At 40.9% G+C, this 13,964-nt stretch overlaps 1 protein-coding gene across 4 annotated transcripts in view; it reads left to right on the forward strand.

Annotated features, from left to right (window-relative positions):
- Positions 1-13,964, forward strand: part of WDR48 (WD repeat domain 48) — a 43,710-nt gene that overhangs the window by 2,509 nt on the left and 27,237 nt on the right. For all 4 annotated transcript variants that reach the window (XM_047100172.1, XM_047100169.1, XM_047100170.1 and 1 more), the window contains exons 2-4: positions 9,307-9,447; positions 13,075-13,153; positions 13,834-13,916. In XM_047100172.1, the coding sequence (XP_046956128.1) occupies positions 9,307-9,447; positions 13,075-13,153; positions 13,834-13,916 (303 nt within the window). The remainder of the gene's footprint in view (positions 1-9,306; positions 9,448-13,074; positions 13,154-13,833; positions 13,917-13,964) is intronic.

Raw genomic sequence — 13,964 nt, forward strand, 5'->3', positions numbered from 1 at the left:
CTCTCTGTCTCAAAAATAAATAAACATTAAAAAAATTAAAAAAAAAAGAAAACCAATGTTCTATACCTCCTTGTGCATGTGTACCCAACTTATGTGATTTTTTTTTATTCTAAATGTCATAATATTTGTTTAGTGTCTTGCTGTTTGTCAAAATTTTAAATACACATTCCCATTGACCCAGCAATTCCTCGTCTGTTTTACAAAAGTACAGGAGTGCCTGGGTGGTTCAGTCGGTTAAGTCGGTTCAGTCGGTTAAGTGTATTCGGCTCAGGTCATGATCTCGTGGTTTGTGAGTTTGAGCACCACATCGGGCTCTGTGCTGACAACTGTGAGCCTGGAGCCTGCTTTGGATTCTGTGTCTCCCTCTTTCTGTGCCCCTCCCTTGCTCACATTGTCTGTCTGTCTGTCTCTCTCAAAAATGAACATTAAAAATATTTTTAAAAAACAGAAGCGCATATGCATATATCTTTCCCTGGTTGTGCTAGCGGGTTTATTTTTGGAATGCTGTCATTGTGAAAAAAATCTAAATGTCTATCGGTAGTCACTTGGCAGGTAACTTAGGTACAGTATGTAGTGGATTAATCTATGGTTGTTAAAAAGATAAGTCCAGTCTGTATTACTAAAAAGGAAAAGTGTCCAGAAGTAAAAAAAAAATAAGTCAACATTACATAGTCCCATTTCCACAAGGAAATAATGTATTTCAAAAGTCTGAAAAGCTATTAACAGTGATTATCTCTATGTTTTAGATTATGTGATTATGGGTAAGGCAGGAAATGGGATATCTTTTATTTTAAAATATGTATTAACTTTTATATTTTTGAGCTTTTTAAAACATTCTTTGTTCTCATAAAATCTTTCCATTTTGGAAAACATATATATGGCTACATAAATATGTTGTGCCTCTTGGCTGTCTGTGTCTTGTACCAAGAGGCAGTAGCCCTGAGCTTCGTGATTAAATTGTAGGCCAAAAAGAACCTTGAGACTTATAATACCGATAAATAGACAGTGGAGAGGGGTCCAAACATACTGCTTATTAATTATAGACATAATGAAGAATGAACACATGTCTTACCATTTTCAACTTCTAAAAAGCCTGAAAGTGAGTATGAGGGGTAGGGGTGGATGTGTGATTGGCAAAAACATTATCAGACTATCAAATTGGTGAATTCAGATATATGATGCAGATTTTTTTCCTGGTAAAGTATCAAAGCAAGTCATTTCACTCCCTGGTGGTCCCTTGGTGTTACGATTTTCCAAAACCTGAGTCTTTTGGTTGTCACGCATATGTGTGCGCGCTCTCTCTCTCTACCCCCCCCCCCCAACTCTCCATCTTCCCTTCAACAATGACCTTTTTCTCACTTGCTTCAGAATTCTTGGGGTGAGGTTGTCACTACTGCTACTGGTTTAGGAGAAACAACTATGCTGACTATGCCATAGTACTCAGTGATGGTTCAAACATATAAATACTTGGCCTTCCATTAACAGGAGGACTCTTTTCCTTGGAAATGACCCCAAATCCAAGTTAATCCGGCTCCCATAATAAAAGATATGTATTGGCTCATGTAAATGAAAACTCAAGAGGTAGTTCTAGTTTCATGCAAATCTTGAACCAGCAGGCTCACTGTGACTCTCTAACCTAAGAAACTTTACCATCGGGCTGCTTAGGAGTTCTCTTCGATTCCCAAACTCCCAGCTTTGGCCTTTCCACTTGGTGGCTGTCCCATCCCAAGCCTCATGTCCTTTCACGCAGTATCCAAGATTACAGTGTCTTAAGTAGCTCCTGTACATTTTCTTCTAGGATTTGCTTGCCTTAAGGAAAATATTAGGAGCAGAAATGGGGAATGGAGAGGCAACCAACAAAGTTCTCTTCTATCAGTACTTACCTTCTTTCTCTGCTAAATATTTAGTTATTCCAGACCTATTCAAAGGTAGTGTGGGTCCTTACTTCTGAGTCTGAGTCCCAGTTTTGGGTTGGTTGTTTAATCTTTGAGACTTTTTAAAAGAAGTACAGTGAATCCAAATCCTGGCTTCTCAAGGAAGGACCCTTACAAATTAGCCATATGTCCAAGATGAGTTACTTTTTATACAGGATGGATAGTAGGAAAAAAAAAAAAATTGTACCACTGTGGCATCCATTGGAACAGAGGTCAATAAACTTTTTCTCTAAGGGATCAGATGGTAAGTATTTTAGGCTTTGCAGGCCACATTACTGTGTCATAGCCACTCAACTCAGCCATTGTATATGTGGCTGTGAAAGCAGCCACAGGATTGAACAGGGAAAACAGATGTGAGAATTACTGAAACTTGGCCAGTTTTTCTTGGCCAAATTTGACCTGATTTAACCTGGATAGCTGGAAGTATCCTTCCACAAAAGAGCTGTGTGATTCCACTTACGGATTGTTTTAGAACAGACAAAACTAATCTATGGTGAAAAAAAGTGAGCTCTAGTTTGCCTAGAAATGGCACGTAGAGGTTGGGAAGCAGAGGAGGGAGCTTCCTAGGGTGGTAATGATGTTCTGTATGTCTTCGTAGGGGTTTGTATTATACAGATACACGTGTTTGTCAGAAATATCTGTGTACCCTTAAGATTTCTACATTTCATTGTATGTAAATTTTACCTTAAAAAAGGAACCATTAAAAAAAAGCCATAAATAAATAATGGAGTCTAGACAGCGATATACACGTTGAAGTATTTAGGGGGAAGTGATGTTGATGATGTGCAACTTATTTTGAAACGCATTGAAAATAGCAGATCAGATGGTTGGATGGGTATGAGATAAAGCAAACATAAACAGTGTTCATTGTAGAACAGATGTGGGTATACAGACACTGGCTGTGTAATTCTCTCGATTTTTATATGTGTTTGAAATTTCCGTAAGATAATGTGGGGGAAAATAAGTTTCAGATGTGAAAAATGGTTAGTGGTGAGCAGCGGAGGGGGAAGTGAAATTTTAGTGGTGGTGGCCAGAGAAGGCCTTGCTGAGAGGCTGACTTTTGAGTAAGGAGCTGAAGCAAATGAGATTGCCATCTGGGAGAGCATTCCAGTGAGAACATCAAATGCAGAAGTCCCGAGTGGGAATGTGCCTGGCCTGCTTGTGGAGTGCTCGAGATGCCTTTGTGGCTGGCATGGAATGAGTGAGGGAAGAGGAGCAGGCGATGAGATCAGAGAGGTCGTTGCAGGCCAGATCTTTTAGGAGTGCTGCGGGTCATAGCGAGGGCTTTGGCTTTTTACACTGAGCGAGCTGGGAAGCCCTGGCGAATTTGGAGTCGAGGAATATACATGATATATCTGTGTTTTAACAGGACCAGCCTGGGCAGAGCAGGGGGAGCAAGAGCTGTTCAAGAAACCCGGGTGGGGGTGGGTAGGGACTGGGTGGCTCAGTCGGTTAAACTTGAACGTCCAGCTCTTGATTTGGGCTCCAGTTGTGATCTCTCGGGTTCTCTGGGTCGAGCCCCGCATCGGGGAGGGGGGAGCACTGGCACACAGCGCAGAGCCTGCTTGGGATTCTCTCTCCCTCAGAATGAATAAATGAACAGGAAAACAAAAAGAAATCCAGATGCTATGTGATAGTGGCTCCACACGGGGTGGTGAGAAGTAGTTAAATTTTGCAAGACTAGACTTGCTGACAGGATGTGAGATGAGACAAATTGAATTAACCATGGCACCAAGGTTTTTGGCCCGAGCGACTGGAAGAATGGAGTTGCCGTTAACGCCTCTCAGTGAGGAAGACTGGGAAAAACTAGTTTGGAGAGGACTGTTAGGAGCGTGGTTTGGGCAATGGCACGATTAAGATGCCTGTTAGACATCCAGCTGGAGGTGAGTCAATGCACACTGTGGGGGGGGGGGGGGCGGGGTGCAGGGTAATATCTCAGAGTGCCTCCATTGTGAGCCTGAAATGCCGGCAAGTACCCCTTCTTTTCTTAAAAAGATTGTGAATTTTGTACTTATTACATGATACATCTATATTTGTTTTCATATAAAAAATTGTTACTGTGTTAGGCAGAATCCCCCCTCCCCCAGCAAATGCCCATGCCCTAATCCCTGGAATTTGTGAATATGTTATGTTGCATGATAAAAAGGACTTTGCAGATGTAATTAAGGTTACAGACCTTAAAGGGGGGATTATCCTGGATTATCCCAGCGGGCCCAATTTAATTATATGATCCCTTAAAAACAGAATGTTCTCCCACTGGACGCAGAAGTCAGATTTGAGGCACGAGAGAGTCCCTCTTTTGCAGGAGAGGGCACGTAGAAAGTTTGAGAAGGATTGCAGGCAGCCTCTAGGAGCAAGGATGGACCCCTGGCTGACCGCCAGCAAGGAAACGGCCTGCAGGCCTGCAACTTGAATTAGCTTAGAAGCCAACTGTCCTAGAGCCTCGGAGAAAGAACAGACCAATCAAATTTTGACCAATCAGTTTAGACCTTGTGAGAGACCCTAAGCGGAGGACCTACCCAAGCTCATCCTGGACTTCTGACCTTCAGAACTGTGAAATAATAAATGGGAATTGTTTGAAACCACTAAATGTGTAGTAATGTATATCTCAGCGATAGAAAACTAATCTGATTATCTTGAAATAAAATAATCAAGGATAGTGTTTCCTCTGCCCTCTGGCACATTACCAAATACTCTAGGGGTATTACCACATGAAGTTTAGTGGATCGTCCCCACTCTGATTTCTTTGTTTTGGGTCCCACATAATTGCTAGACAAGTTAATCAAACAGTGCTTACTTATTGAGCCAGCTACAAATACTTACAGTGCAGTCTGGCTGGGTACTTCCTGCTAGGGCACTGCCCTAGTCTTCTTCCTGTCAGTCCCTTTACATGTCTCTTACAAAATGCATAGTTCCTACCAAAGGTCTATCTTCCCATTCCTTGCAGAGTTCTTACAGTGCCCTCTGCTCCTTGCCTTGCCCCCCTTTTTTTTTTTTTAAAGATATGAGTCTTCCTCTTCTCTGCCTTTGCTTGTACTCTTGACTCTGTCTAAATGAGTTTTTCCAGGACGTTGTTCACTCATTCATTGCTCCTGTCTCCAGTACCTTCTGCTTTTCTCCTTCTTTTACTTCCATCTCATCTGCCTACACAGCTTGCCTGTATCCTGCAGGGGGAGGGCAGCCAATGTCACTTAACTTGCTGTGACTTATATTCTCTAGCTCCAGCCCCCACTAGAATGAAAGCTCCAAGCGGACTTCTGTGCTTGCTCACAAGATCCTCAGCATTTAGAATCGAGCCTGGCCACCGGTGGATGCTTCATCCGTGTTTGTTAAAAGACCTGAATCCTGTTTTCCTGATCTCTACAGCCAATATTTTTTTTCTTTAACAACAAGGTTTTACTGTAATAGGTCTTGGAGCATTTCAGTGTGTATAGTTCATGTTGATTCTTTAATGACCACCTGGGACGGATGTGCCATAATTTACCAAGTCATTTCCTTTTCGAAGATACCACCTCTGTTTTGTCCATCATACTGAAGTTTATTAAAAAAAATAATAGCAGTTAAAAAATAGTAAAGGAGGTATTACAAAAGGAAACAAAAGGGCAAAGATCAATAATATAGAATAAAAGATGAAGGATCAGTTTGAAAGTTCCAACATCTGGGGAGCCTGGGTGGCTCAGTAGGTTAAGCGTCCAACTTCAGTTCAGGGCATGATCTCGCAGTTTGTGGGTTCGAGCCCCGCGTCGGGCTCTGTGCTGACAGCTCGGAGCCTGGAGCCTGCTTTGGATTCTGTGTCTCTGTCTCTGCCCCTCCTCCACTCCTGTGCTTGCGTTCTCTCTCTCTCTCTCTCTCTCAAAAACAGACATTTTTTAAAAATTAAAAAAAAGAAAGTTCCAACATCTGATTGATGGGAATTTAAGAAGGAGCAAAGGAAGCAAAAATCATTATTAATGATTTGATACAAGAAAGTTTCTCAGTTTCTCAGAGCTGAAGTGCCACAAGTTTCTAGATTGAAAGGGCTTTCTCAAAGCATAGGAAACTTAATGATAAAAGGAAAAAAAGGGAAATATGGAGTGTGGTAAGAACCACGGGAGAAATAAGTAGGGTAAGTGACGAAGGAGATCAGGGGATGCCTTTCGGAAGAGGTGACCTTTCTGCTAAGACACGAAGGGCCAGGGTGAGCCAGACAAGATAAAAGCAGATAAAAGCCAGGGGGAGGGTATTCCTGTGGGTGTTGTAGACTCAGGGGATCTTCTTGGCACAGTCAACAGTGAAAGAGTTTGTTGTATCGGAGGAACAGAAAGGACTTTGGGGCGACTCTCATGAAAGACGCTGGGGGGAGTTAGTTAGAGGTGAGTGTGAAGGCACAGGATAGATCCAAAGCACGTGAGGAATTTGGACTTTCAATGCCGTGAAAAAAATCTTTGGAAGGCTTCAACAGAGAAGTGCCATGATTTTATTTTAAAATGTCTCTTATGAGTCACGACTATATATATTTCTTGCCCTTGGGCTCTGATAGATATCCTTGTATCTCTATGTTAAATTATCTCTCTCTCTCTTTCTTTTTTTTTTCAATTTAAGCTCATTTGCAAATTTCTATTACAATTACTTGTACCCAAAAGACTAGGCCAAAAACAACAGTCTTGTCTTTGTGCATACAACCCTGGCCTGTTTTGTGACTTTATTTATGCGTTTGCTGGCCATTTTCTTTTCTTTTTTAAAAATTTCCCCTTTGTGATCTTTGTTCCTCTTTCTGTTAAGGAGTTTGACTTTTTCTTACTGTTTTGTAAGGATGCTTGGTATGTTCTCAAGAGTGAACTTTTGTCTTTCATATCTGTTTCATTATTCTCCCAGTTAGATGTTTGCCTTTTAACCTTACTCATATTATTTTTTGACATTCAGGGTTTTTTTTCCCTAAATAACAGCTGTATTGAGATAAAATTTACAAGTTCACCCTGCTGAAGTATACAATTTAGTGCTTTTTAGTAAACTCCCAACATTGTGCATTGATCACCTAGTTCAGAACATTTTATCACCCCAGAAAGAAACATCATACCTGTTAGTAGTCACCCCCATTTTCCTCTCCTCTAAGCCCCCGGCAACCCTCATCTGCTTTCTTTCTCTGTAGATTGATTTACCTGTCTGGATGTTTCATATAAATAGAATAAAATAGGTGGCCTTTTGCAACTGGTCTCTTTAACTTAGCCTAATAATGTTTTTAAGATTCTGGCTGTGTCATAAGCTATGTCAATACTTCCCTGCTTTTTATGGCTGAATAATATTCCGTTGCACAGATATACCACATTTTGTCTGTCCATCCGTCAGTTGGTGGACATTTGAGTTGTTTCCACTTTTTGGCTGTTGTGAATAGTGCTGTTGTGAACAGTTGTGTACACGCGCAAGGTATAGACTTGTGTTTGGTCATAGCCGCGTTGGCCTTTTTCTTTGAAAAGATTACCCTGTTGCTTTTCATGTTAGCAGAGCCTTCTCTGTCTGGAGATTATAAATATTTGCCTGTCTTTTTAAAAAGAATTTTTATGATTAAATTGTTAAATTTTCAATCTTTAGTTCATATAAAAATTCATTTTGGTTTCAGATTTGGAGAAAGGATATAATTATTCCCGGTGGAATCATTAGATGCTCCTAGATAATTTATTAAATAACTTATCATGCCCTCATTCATTTGACATACTATGTTTATATCAAAAATTAAAAATTTATAACAGGAAAATATGTTTCCAAATGTTTCATTCTAGTGATCCTTTTTTCTATATTCCTGTGGTGGTACTTCATTGTAATTCTAGTACCTTTACAATAATACCTCTTAAGATCTCTAAGGAATATCTTTTCATTTTTAAAAATGACTGGGGGGGCGCCTGGGTGGCGCAGTCGGTTAAGCGTCCGACTTCAGCCAGGTCACGATCTCGCGGTCCGTGAGTTCGAGCCCCGCGTCGGGCTCTGGGCTGATGGCTCAGAGCCTGGAGCCTGTTTCCGATTCTGTGTCCCCCTCTCTCTCTGCCCCTCGCCCGTTCATGCTCTGTCTCTCTCTGTCCCAAAAATAAATAAACGTTGAAAAAAAATTAAAAAAAAAAAAAAAAAAGAAGACAATGTAGTCAAACATCTTTAAAAAAAAAAAAAAAAAAAAAACGGGGCGCCTGGGTGGCGCAGTCGGTTAAGCGTCCGACTTCAGCCAGGTCACGATCTTGCAGTCCGGGAGTTCGAGCCCCGCGTCGGGCTCTGGGCTGATGGCTCAGAGCCTGGAGCCTGTTTCCGATTCTGTGTCTCCCTCTCTCTCTGCCCCTCCCTCGTTCATGCTCTGTCTCTCTCTGTCCCAAAAATAAATAAAAAAAAAAAAGAAAAAAAGAAAAAAAAAATGACTGGGTATTCCCTCAGAGACAGTATACTGTATGTACTTTGTCTTCTAGGAAGAAATCTGACAGGATTCTGACCAAAGTTGGGCTAAATTCACAAATTTAGGCAAGAATTATTAATTTTGAATCTTCCTGTACGGCATGTCTCCTTTATTCAAGTCGTTCTTTTACATACCTTGTCCTGCCGATTATGTGTCTCCCTTGCAAAATATATTTCTGGGTATTCATTCTTGTTCCTATTGTAAGTACCCCCCCCCCCCATTTTGTCTTCACTGGTTATTTCATTAGATTAGAAACATTTTGCTTTTGGCTGCCTTTTTCTTAGTTGTAATTGCTTTTGGTTGATTCTCCTGGGTTTTCACAGTGATCAGACAGGTTACCGATGGCGGCGAAGTAAGGCAAGGTACTCTGTGAAGGAAGGGGTTAGTGTATTACAGGAACACAAAACCTCACTTTGTTTGGCAGGTCAGACGAGGCCTTTTGAGGAAGCGTCATCTAAACACGTGTAAAGACTGCGGCAGAGTAGGAAGGGGAGCTTCCACACAGAGGGGCCAGGGCACCGATGGTCTGGAGGCACGGTGTGTAAGAACCGCGAGCAGAGTGTGCAAAGATGGGTGGCAGGAGAGATGCAGAAGGCACTGGAGACCAGTAGAGGAGTTCGGGTCAAATGACGGGTCTAGGAGGGTGGCACCTGAAGAGGTTTTTGAGCAGCGGTGAGACACGTTCCAATTTACAACGGCTTTGTAGAAAGTGGATTCGAGAGACAAGACTGGGGAAGAGTCTGGTTAGGAAGTTGCGGGAAGTTAGCTTCATTCGTGCTTATCCTGGACTCGGCTGTTATTGGTGTCATTCTTCTCCACTCCTCAGCGTCTCAGCGGGTTGAAAAATAAGTTTTATATTGGAAAACAAGGGATTTTGAATTTCAGATTGGCCACTAGTAGGCTACATATTATCGCATGTCTTACAACTTTATAAAAAGCAAATTTGGACGTATTTCTCAGGTTTCCTATGTCATTCGAGATGAAGTAGAGAAGTACAATCGAAATGGAGTCAATGCCCTGCAGCTGGATCCAGCACTGAACAGACTTTTCACGGCCGGTCGAGACTCCATCATAAGAATATGGAGTGTCAATCAGCACAAGGTAAGGCAGGGATTGAGTTTCACATTTCACATTTACTCAGTAAATTGTAGTCTGTCCAAGTGGCACCTTTCACAGTTTCAGACTTAATCTCTGAGCAGTGAGGTATTTGGTACACTGCAACCAGAATTCTGTAAGCCTCTGAGAAAACACCCGTAGGAGAGTATTCAAAAGTGTTTTAGCTAAGGTAGGGACTCCATAAACTAGGCGTGTGATAAGAGCTCTCTCCTACAAAAGAACAGAGAGGTTGGTCTGGTAGGAGGATTACTCTCAACAATTTATTTTTCTGTTCTAAGTATGTTTCCCAAAAGCTTCTTGGCAACCCTTGTCAGTGCTTTAAAATAAAAAAAATAAAAAAAATAAAGGCCGAATATGCTTTTACATTTATAATTAATCTTGAACAAACATTTGGTTTCTTTATTTAAAAGTGAGTAGGGTAGCAAAAAAAAATCAGTAGGCCTCATTAGTTAATAGAAAGTTGATATAAAAGTATAAAGACAACATGTTCCACTTCTTCGGGAGATTGAAGGTCTGTTTTCTTAAACAGGGAACAGGACTTAAATCTATGTAAAGACAAATCCCCAGTCAGATGGAAAGGAACTGTTCCTGTATTTTGTTTGACTGCATGTATTGTCAATGACATAGAAAGGAAGATTCAGGGAAAGAGAAGGAGCATTTAGAGCCCCTAGCCATGTACCAGACAGTCTTAGCACTTTCCTATCCAGTGTGGTTTTAACTCTCACATCAACCTTCAGGGCAGCTGTTATGATTCATTTTCATCGCTGGGAAGATAGGCTCAGAGAAGCCCATGCTTAAATAGCTAGTAGGTGACAGAGAATTAGAGCACAGTTTAACTTCAGAACCCTGATGCTTGACCTTGTGGTTTTAAAAGTCCGTGTCTCTCTAGCAAGCTTTGCAAGTCTGATGTGCAGTCTGAAAAAGAGCCACTGCTTTGCACGGTTGCTGGATAATGTTTCTTTAAGTGGACTTTGGTCCTGTGGGTTTTGAATTTTGTGACCAACGGAAACAGTGGTGGCCCGGTGTCAGAAACATAGAAACTAAGAAAATAGGACTTTGAAATGCTTTTTGGAACTCACATTTGAATTGGAATGTCACCATTCTGGGAACTTACAGTATTTCAGGCAAATTACGTAAAACACTCACAAGAGTTTAAGCCTGGAAGAATAAATACTGTTAAAATGTCAATACTACCCAAAGCTATCTACACGTTCAATGCAATCCCAATCAAAATTGCACCAGCATTCTTCTCAAAGCTAGAACAAGCAATCCTAAAATGTGTATGGAACCACAAAAGACCCCGAATAGCCAAAGTAATTTTGAAGAAGAAGACCAAAGCAGGAGGCATCACAATCCCAGACTTTAGCCTCTACTACGAAGCTGTAATCATCAAGACAGCATGGTATTGGCACGAAAACAGACACATAGACCAATGGAATAGAATAGAAACCCCAGAAGTAGACCCACAAATGTATGGCCAACTAATCTTTGACAAAGCAAGAAAGAATATCCAGTGGAAAAAAGACAGTCTCTTTAACAAATGGTGCTGGGAGAACTGGACAGCAACATGCAGAAGGATGAAACTAGACCACTTTCTTACATCACAAAATAAACTCAAAATGGATAAAGGACCACTTTCTTACATCACAAAAAGAAACTCAAAATGGATAAAGGACCTGAATGTGAGACAGGAAACCATCAAAATCCTAGAGGAGAAAGCAGGAAAAAACCTCTCTGACCTCAGCCGCAGCAATTTTTTACTTGACACATCCCCAAAGGCAAGGGAATTAAAAGCAAAAATGAACTATTGGGACCTCATGAAGATAAAAAGCTTCTGCACTGCCAAGGAAACAATCAACAAAACTAAAAGGCAACTGATGGGTTGGGAAAAGATATTTGCAAATGACATATAGGACAAAGGGCTAGTATCCAAAAATCTATAAAGAGCTCACCAAACTCCACACCCGAAAAACAAATAATCCAGTGAAGAAATGGGCAGAAAACATGAATAGACACTTCTCTAAAGAAGACATCCGGATGGCCAACAGGCACATGAAAAGATGCTCAACGTCGCTCCTCATCAGGGAAATACAAATCAGAACCACACTCAGATACCGCCTCATGCCAGAGTGGCTAAAATGAACAAATCAGGAGACTATAGATGCTGGCAAGGATGTGGAGAAACCAGAACCCTCTTGCATCATTAGTGGGAATGCAAACTGGTGCAGCTGCTCTGGAAAACAGTGTGGAGGTTCCTCAAAAAATTAAAAATAGATCTACCCTATGACCCAGCAATAGCACTGCTAGGAATTTACCCAAGAGATACAGGAGTGCTGAGGCATTGGGGCACTTGTACCCCAATGTTTATAGCAGCACTTTCAACAATAGCCAAATGATGGAAAGAGCCTAAATGTCCATCAACTGACGAATGGATAAAGAAGATGTGGTTTATATACACAATGGAATACTACTTGGCAATGAGAAAGAATGAAATATGGCCTTTTGTAGCAACGTGGATGGAACTGGAGAGTGTTATGCTAAGTGAAATAAGTCATACAGAAAAAGACAGATACCATATGTTTTCACTCTTATGTGGATCCTGAGAAACTTAACAGAAGACCATGGGGGGAGGGGAAGGAAAAAAAAAGAGAGGAGGGGAGCCAAAACATAAGAAACTCTTAAAAACTGAGAACTGAGGGTTGATGGGGGGGTGGGAGGGAGGGGAGGGGAGGGTGGGTGATGGGTACTGAGGAGGGCACCTGTTGGGATGAGCCCTGGGTGTTGTATGGAAGCCAATTTGACAATAAATTTCATATTTAAAAAAAAAAAAAAGTTTAAGCCTGAAAGAATCTAGAAAACCTACCCATCCTGCCCTTAGACATCTTTTTTCCGGTCTTCATTTTACAACGAGACTGAGTAGCATCACTTGTCAGATAGACTTGTAGAGAACTGTTCTCTTCCCCCTTGAAGTGTTGGGTGTAGCATGTAATGAAATACTGTTCTTTAACTCCTGGTAATTAAGCCAAGAGAGAGGAGTGGAAGAATCTCAAGTTACTGAATTGGTACGGTAGCATGGGGAGTACTCTTATAGCCTTCTGAAGGACTGTAGATACCATGAGGAAGACATTAATTCAGAAAGTCAAAACAGCAGTAGGGGGTTAGGCTGGGCTCCTCTCCGCTTCATCAGCCTCATTTTCATATCTGTGTCTGTGGTGAGCCTTCACCACCACTGATTCGGACACTGCCAGCCTGCAGATCTGCTCACGTCCTGTCCTAGGAAACCCCTGCCTGCAGCGCCCTGTGTCACGTGCGGTGCCTAGCCCAGATCTTGTTGCCTTCACTCACTAGAGGCGTAAAAAGTAAGAATTTGCCCTAGGAACCCAGGCTTTCGTCAGTAATAAAACTCCTGAAACAAAACTTCTATTCACATCTGTAATACAGAAGCATCAACTGTTTGATGAAATTGTACTCTGAATTCAGTTGTCAATTTTATGACCCGAGAGTAACGGGTCACATTAATTGAAGAATGCAAACATATCTGTAATTCATAATATATATTTTGTCCTCTAATGTAAACTAGTGACGTTCTCACAATTTTTCTTTTTATTTTAGCAAGATCCATATATAGCATCTATGGAACACCATACCGATTGGGTAAACGACATTGTGCTTTGTTGTAATGGGAAAACATGTAAGTACTTCTTTAGATTATTGGGTTTCTGGGAGTTTTTCACTCAACTTGGTATGTTTTTTTATTTTTCATGTGCCTTTTTAATTGAAGTCTGACATACATGCAGAAAAGCACACACCTTGAGAATACAGCTCAGTAAAATTTCATAAGGTGAATACCCGTGTCTAGGTACAGATTACCAAAATCCCCCTTGGACCACCCTTTCAGTCACTCCCTCATGCCCCAAAATAACTGCTCTCCTGTCTGCTAAACACTATAAATTAGTTTTGCCTACATTCAAGCTATATATATGTAAACAGATTCATACAATATGTAGTCTTCTGTTAGCCTTATTAATGTCTCTTTTTGTTCTTATTATGGTAAGATTCATTTCTTAGTTTTGCAGTCTGTGTTAGAAAAATTTTTTTCAATCAAATTAGTTGTGCCTTCAACTGGAACATTAAAAAACTTTGCCCTGCATATTTAAAAACATGTTTCGAAAATAGGTTCTAGGAAGAGGTTTTAGATGTGTGTGTGTGTGAACATTAACAGATACTGGAATTAATGTTACAAATACTGTAAATATTCAAGTATATGTGTGTGTCTATGAATGTCAGTTTGAAAGCATGTTACGTTGTTATGAGTCCTTAAAATGATGGAAAGTCTTACTAAGGGGTTCATTTATTCTTTGCCTCTTCTAGTAATATCTGCTTCTTCTGACACAACAGTGAAAGTGTGGAATGCACATAAGGGATTTTGCATGTCAACACTAAGGACACATAAGGTAAAACGGCAAACATAATTTTCAGCGTCTTTAGTGTAACGTTGAGAT

Source organism: Lynx rufus, unplaced genomic scaffold, assembly GCF_022079265.1.
Source record: "Lynx rufus isolate CCGP_SWC_20201006 ecotype Redwood Valley unplaced genomic scaffold, mLynRuf1.p SCAF_5, whole genome shotgun sequence".
NCBI classification, from domain to species: domain Eukaryota; kingdom Metazoa; phylum Chordata; class Mammalia; order Carnivora; family Felidae; genus Lynx; species Lynx rufus.